This window comes from Quercus suber, unplaced genomic scaffold (assembly GCF_002906115.3).
Source record: "Quercus suber isolate HL8 unplaced genomic scaffold, Cork oak 2.0 scaffold_247, whole genome shotgun sequence".
Lineage (NCBI taxonomy): Eukaryota > Viridiplantae > Streptophyta > Magnoliopsida > Fagales > Fagaceae > Quercus > Quercus suber.
Window position 1 is genome coordinate 111,137 of NW_027069703.1, and position 7,134 is coordinate 118,270.

At 36.5% G+C, this 7,134-nt stretch overlaps 1 protein-coding gene across 1 annotated transcript; it reads left to right on the forward strand.

Moving 5' to 3' along the window:
* The first annotated feature begins 890 nt into the window (after window positions 1-890).
* LOC112004127 (FRIGIDA-like protein 5) lies at window positions 891-6,365 on the forward strand. The gene is made up of 5 exons (XM_024036345.2): window positions 891-1,271; window positions 1,383-2,745; window positions 4,023-4,610; window positions 5,313-5,488; window positions 5,574-6,365. The coding sequence occupies exons 1-5, from the start codon at window positions 891-893 to the stop codon at window positions 6,180-6,182; spliced, it is 3,117 nt and encodes a 1,038-aa protein (XP_023892113.1). The 3' UTR covers window positions 6,183-6,365.
* The last annotated feature ends 769 nt before the right edge of the window (window positions 6,366-7,134 follow it).

The window sequence follows — 7,134 nt, forward strand, 5'->3', positions numbered from 1 at the left end:
GAGGGGGAGGGAGGAGGAGTAAAGTAGAGTATAGTAGATTTAACACAAAATTATCTTATTTTTAACCAACATTACTATACTTCCCTCTACTCCTCTACATTCCCCCTCCATCCAAACATGCCATAAATGTTTCAGAGAGGAGTGAGTTTGTTGGAATAGAGAGAAGTTTCAGAGAGGGTCTCGTGACTGGAGAGAGAGAGAGTTTGAGATAAAATATAAATTAAAAAAAAAGTGAGAAAAATGATTATTTAAATAAAATATACGGTAGAATAGATAAATTGATGTGAGTGTTTTGTAAAAATAAATATATAAAATAAAAAAAATAAGTTTTTAGTGTAAAATAGAAGGAAAGTTTTACACTAACTGATACGGTTGCTCTTACTCAAGTATGAAGGCCATATACGATGATATTTTGTATTAGGCTAAATTTTTTTGCAAATATTTCTGCCCTGTTTGGTACACCCACTCAAACATATAATTTTAATTTTTAAATAATATTACATATATTTTTACACATTTTTTTTGTCACACGAATTTTTACACATTTTTTTAAATGAACATACCGAGCACTTTTTTTTTTTTTTTCTTTTTTTGGTTGTAAATACAGTGTTCATCTCATTGCCCAATGGGCTAGGCCCAAACAATTTTGTATTTCCTTGGTTGAGTAATAAAGTAAATATCCAGCAAAGATTATGCAAATTAACCACGAAAAACACATGCTCATTAAACCCTGATTGGCTCCAGAGAAAATTTGCTATACAATAAAGTCTCTCTATTTTCCCTCCTTTTCTCTCTGTTTGTCTTTCATCTTATACAGTGCTACATACATACACAATGTGAATGCATGTAGATATAATAGTTAGGTTTTCTGTATTTAATTGTGTTTTGCAATGGGGAAAATCTCGAGCGAATTGGAAGCGGCGGAGATGAAGAAGCAAACTCTCCGGAAAACGCTGGAGCAAATCCACAGCTCTTCGTCTTCGTTTCTTTTGTTCTCGCTTCAATGGAAGGATCTGGAAGACCACTTCGATACGGCGCGTCGTTTTCTCCTGGAACAGGTGCAAGGGCTCGAGTCCAAAGAGAAGCGGTTCGAAGAGCTTGAACTGAGAGAGAAGCGGGTTGAGGAGTTGTCGAGAGGTTTCAAGGCGAAAGAGGAACGATTGAGAGAGTGTTCGAAGGAATTTGAGTTGAAAGAGGCGAACTTGGAAGAGAGAGTTAGAGAGGTTGAATCGAGAGAGGAGAGGGTTGAGGAGTGTTCTAGAGATTTTGAGGTGAAAGAGAAGCGGTATGGAGAGTGTATTCGAAAGCTCAAAGCGAAAGAGAAGAGATTGGGAGAATGTTTGAAAGAATTGGAGTTGAAAGAGATGAAAATTGAGGAGTAGTCTAAAGAGCTTGAATTGAGAAGGGAGAGGATTGAGGAGCGTTCCGGAGGTTTAGGGGCGAAAGAGGAGCAGTATGCAGAGCGAATTCGAGAGCTTGAAGTGAAAGAGGATGGATTGAAGGAATGTTGGAAGGAATTGGAGGAATGGAATCAGGTGTTTGAATTGAGAGAGAAGAAAATTGAAGAGAGATCTAGAGAGCTCGAGACGAAAGAGAAGCAGTTCAAAGCGCGGTTTAAAGAGCTTGAATTGAGAGAGGAAAGCATTGAGTTGAGATTGAAAGATATTGGTTTGAAAGAGAAGTGGTATTCTGAGAGTTTTCAAGAGCTTGAAGTGAAAGAGAAGAGAGCAGAAGAAATTATATTGAATGAGAATAAATTGGGGGAGAGAATTAAAGAGCTCAAGTTGAAAGAGAAGCTACTTGAAGTGAAAGAGGATGGATTGAAGGAAAGTTGGAAGGAATTGGAGGAATGGAATCAGGTGTTTGAATTAAGAGAGAAGAAAATTGAAGAGAGATTTAGAGAGCTCGAGATGAAAGATAAGCAGTTCAAAGCGCGGTTTAAAGAGCTTGAATTGAGAGAGGAAAGCATTGAGTTGAGATTGAAAGATATTGGTTTGAAAGAGAAGTGGTATTCTGAGAGTATTCAAGAGCTTGAAGTGAAAGAGAAGAGAGCAGAAGAAATTATATTGAATGAGAATAAATTGGGGGAGAGAGTTAAAGAGCTCGAGTTGAAAGAGAAGCTATTTGAAAAGCGGATTAAAGAGCTTGAATTGAGAGAGAAAAGATTCGCTGACTCCGTTCATTCCCGAGTAAAGACAGAGCCCTTAGAAGATTTTCCAGTTAACAATGTGGTTAATAAATCTTCTACTGCTAGTCTTCGATTTTGTGTAACTATGGATGGAAAGAGCTTGCAATTATTCCTAAATGAGCGTTGGAAAGAGCACGATTCGATGAGACTTGAAGTGGCTACTGCTCTTAGATTGTCATCAGACCCTGCAAAGTTTGTTTTGGATGCTATGGAAGGGTTTTACCCTCCGCGATTGAAGAAGGGAGACGTGGAGTTTGATGAGAGTATTGTTCAAGGGAGTTGTGTTCTGTTGTTGGAGCGGTTGTTGAAACTTTCACCAAGTATCAAACCCGACGTGAAACAAGAAGCAATGAGATTGGCCATTGAGTGGAGGGCGAAGATGAGGGTGGACACAGAGCATTCTCTAGAGGTTTTGGGGTTTTTGCAACTCCTAGCTTCTTATGGATTGGCCTCTGCTTTTGATGATGATGAACTCATAATGTATTTGGAGAAAGTTTCTGAGTATGAACAGTTGCCTGGATTGTGTCAGATCCTTGGTATTGATAATATGGCACCAGGTAAATTTTCTGAAAATTGGGCTTCATGTAGCTTGCCCTCCTCACCTATGTTTTAATTTGACTTGAAAGTGTTTTGCAAACCTGTGCGATGGATTGTAAAGTAAATTAAAATTTTGTTATAAATGATAAATGTTCAAATATATATCCCTAAAGTTATAGAAAATATGGAATCTAATTAATCAAAATTTGTTTAGAAAATGCTAAAAAGCACAATGAAGTCTTGTTGAGAATATAAGCAAGCATAGAATTTCAAGCCTCAAGCTTCTTTAGTGGCATGGCCACTCCTTCCTAATCGCAAGGTTAATAGAAACTGGCATATGCAGGTATTTCTAGGAAGAGTACCAGATTTAACAAAAGATTCCTCATACATATCATTATTGCTAGAGATATACATTTGGCTAAGTTCATTATGTTATGCAGTTTGAAATTCTGATTACATTCTCCTATTTTTTGCTTTTTGTTTTACAAGAATTCTTGTTGGCTGCTAGGAGTTTTCGTGAGAGGCAAAGTATGGTTTCGCCATCTTAAATTCTCGTTCTACTTACCCAAGTTGAGAAAGGAATATAAAACATGGAACTTGGCTTTAATCTCTTCTTCTTGATATATATATATATATATTTTTGGATAAGTGAAGAAGACAAGAACTTTTGTTGCTGCTATCTTCTCTTTTCTTTCTTCTTCCAGTTATAGAAATGCATGCAATAATTTTCTAAGTTCACAGGCTTCTTTTTAAATGGCCTAAGATGTTGTCTGGTGTTGACAGACAATATCTTAGGCCATTTAAACTTCTAGGTCCTGGTTTCAATGTGAAGGGTGATTGTTAGTTTAAGAAGGTTGTTTCAGTGTGCTTATTCTATTGACATCACATTAAATAGCATACTTATCTGGTCCTGTCCTTTTTCCTGGCATAGATTTTCATGCTTCCAATGATATTTTGGTCATCACAAGAATACTTGTGTATGCCTTGCATGGTTGCGAGAATGACTAACAAAACCATTTGCACCTCTTTTTCTTTTCTTTCCTTTTCTTTTGCTTAATGGAATGAAAAATATTAGCTTTTATGAAGGTGAATTTTTCCTGTTTGTTGAAGTGGCTTTAGAATATTTCCTGTTTGTTCTTCAGCGTTTTTGCATGATTTGAGTGATATCAAGAGTAAAACCCAGGCACTTTATGGTCATGAACTGTTGTTTAATATTTGGAATACAAAAATCTTATACCCTTAATCCAATCGCTAACATTTTCTGTTGAATGTTAATTTTTTTGTCTTACTTGTTTAGTGAGCTGCACCGTTCATTCCCATGTAAAGAGTGCACAATTGTCAAAGGAAAGTTCGCTATTGGACAGCAGAGCGGCTTCATTAGCCGTGAATGCTCAGCAGGATCCTAAATGTTTATCTGTCAATGTGCATGGAGAGACGTTGAGATCATTACTTAACAAGCAAGTGGAGTATGATTCAATTCGAAGTAAAGTTTCTGATGCTTTTCAATCTGTTCTGGATCCAGATAAGCTTGTTTTGGATGCAATAATGGGAATTTATCCTTCAAACTTAAGGGGAGATGAAGGCTTTAAGTTGTGTGTTTCTAGAAACTTCATTTTATTGTTGAAACAATTAATAGGAGTTTCGCCCCAGATTAAGCCTCTGGTGAAAGTAGAAGCCACAAAGTTTGCAAATGATTGGAAATCAAGATTGAAAAAGAAAAGAGATGATCCTTTGGAGGTCCTGGCCTTTCTGCAATTTTTAGTAGCCTATGGGTTGGCCTCTTCTTTTTATGCAAATGAGGTTCTTCGTCTTTTGGATACTGATGTTTGGCGTAAAAAGATCCCTGATTTATGTCGGGTCCTTGGCCTGACAGATATCATGCCTAGTAAGTTCCCCCCCTCTTTCTCTCTCTCTGTACCCATAAATCATCTGTGTTAAATTCTGTTCGCATATTTTTAAAACTTTCTCATTTGAATTTGTAATGTGTTCGAATCAAAGATGGAAGAACCGACTTATATGATTGAGAAATTTAGAAAGGAAAGTTTTTAGGACATGTAATAAGAACCTGAAGGGGTGAAAAGTTTTATCTGAACTGTTATTAGATCACTTGAAGTGGTGCTTAAATGTGATGTAAAGTTAATATAAACACCACTTATTTTCCCTGTGATGATATTGCATTTCGTCAAATATTACCATGCTATGCAAGAAATCTTATAGAGAACCAAAATGGGTTTTACTTCCTGTGGTTTTAATTTAGTTTCAGCAAAGATATCTTCTCTTCATGAAAAAGAGGGTTTCCAGTAGTTAAATTCTTTCTTCTATCTGCCATGTGATATTTGGGATTTCCTTTCTTTTTTATTTTCTTTTTATGTCTTTGATTTATCTTTGCTGCAATTATTGTCATCATTGTTACACTGATTAAAAAAATGGCCATACCCAATATACAATGCTCCCACTTCTGTGGGATTTGAAAAGGTTGTTGGAAAGGGATAATTCTTAGACGTTGTTGCACTAATTATATTTAAGCATTTTAGTCCATTTAAGGGTAATTTCTTAATGCTAATAGTTCCATTATTAAATGTAATAGATTTCATTCAAAATCATATCAAAGAAGAGCAGCAGTTAGAAGCTATTAAATATATCTGTGCACTGGAGCTGGTGGACAATTTGCCAATAGTAACTCTTTTAAATGATCATTTGAAGAATTCCAAAAGAAAAGCGGAGGACTTATGCAAGGAAGGAAATAAGTCACTTCCAGTTCAGGTATTTTTTCCACCCATTTCTGTTTATGTTTGTATGTTCTTGGTCAAACGTCCAACCACCTTCATTGTGCATATATTGCTTACAGCTTAAGGGGATAAGCGAAGAGTTAACTGCTTTAAGAGCTGTACTCAGCTGGATTGAAATTTACAAGCTTGAAGATGAAAACTTTCATGAAATCCTTGAAAAACACATTGTGGAACAGGAAAAGCAGCAGGCAGAGAAAAAGCGTGAGTATGACTCATCCAATGTCAAAAATGAACCTCGTACTAGATCCAAAGACACATTACTGCAACAGCATCAACAACAACAAACAAACTGTAGTCCCAAAACTTTGGGGTCGGAGATGGATCCTCAACAAACTAATCAAGTTCGACCACAGCATACTGAGCAGAAATGTGTTGCTACAACAACCATGATAACTGCCACCACTGCACCATCCACCCTAACTTCTGGCAATACTCCAAATTCTGAACCTCAAGAACACAGTGGAAGTAAGCGTCGTAGGACAGAAGTTCCAAGAGAGGCTCCACAAATCTATGCTGTTGGTGCCACTTCTGCTTTTCACTCTGTGCAACCCCCTAATTGGCATCCACCAGGTTTGTTTATGGATCAAGATGCTCCATACTTCGACACATCAGCTAGACATTATAGTTTGTCAGGCCATCCTGTGCCTGACGTACATATGAACCCATAGGTTTTTCCTGATTACCCTAGGGATGCACTTAGGAGACCTGGTTATTATGAAAGGATACCTGGTTATTATGATAGGCCAATATGTGATCCTGCAGATACAATCAGGGGACCCGGTTTATACAATTATCCAATGCATTATGGTGGCTATAATTTACCACCCTAGTACCTTATTCTTTTGGACAAATTGGACTTAAAAACACTTGCGTTTGGCAAGTGCAAAAAAAAAAAAAAAAAAAAGAAGCCAACTTTTTAGGATTTTTGAGCTTATTTTAGCTGGCCCAAAAAAAACTTTTCCCTTTATTTTCTACAGCACTGTGAGCAAATAAAAAATTAGTAAAACGCATCCAAATGCGCTCACAAGCTTGTCCATTATTCTTCCAGGGTATGGGCTAAAGTTCCGATGTTAATTGCTGTTCTTTTCTTTCAATTTTGCTCTGAGATGCATGGAGGGAATGATCATACAATGGTTTCCTAAGAAGGGAATTAAAACAGAAATATATACATTTGCCTGAACCATATTTATACAAAAAAAAATAAAAAAAAAATCTTGAATGACCTTTTTGGCTCTAATTACTGAGGGTTGGTAAAAAGAGCAAATTCAAAATGTGGTAGTTGCTTCAATTGTACTGTCTTGATAACCTAGAACAACACAACTCAACTATGCTGTAGTTCAAAATTATGTCAACAGTGTGCTGAAAATTTCAGCTCTTTTTAGCAGTCAAATCTGGTTTTTTTTTTTTTTTTTTTCAATTATATTTTTCCTCTAAGAATATCTACATTTTTTATCTTGAACTAATTGATTCCTCCCCTCACGCCTCTCTCTCGACAATGCCTTTTAATTTAAGTGATTATTAGAAAAAACTTGCGAAATGCCTGCGTATATATATAAGTCCATGGTCCAAGAAGACCACTTGGCTTATGAAATGATTGCATGCAAATTCCCTTGGCTTGTA

Excerpts from the sequence above, each read along its gene's own strand:
- LOC112004127 (XM_024036345.2), top strand. The coding sequence starts at position 891 with ATGGGGAAAATCTCGAGCGAATTGGAAGCGGCGGAGATGAAGAAGCAA. Across the intron at positions 1,272-1,382 it reads AGTGTTCTAGAGATTTTGAG|TCTAAAGAGCTTGAATTGAG; the intron begins GTGAAAGAGAAG and ends ATTGAGGAGTAG. Across the intron at positions 5,489-5,573 it reads ATAAGTCACTTCCAGTTCAG|CTTAAGGGGATAAGCGAAGA; the intron begins GTATTTTTTCCA and ends TATTGCTTACAG.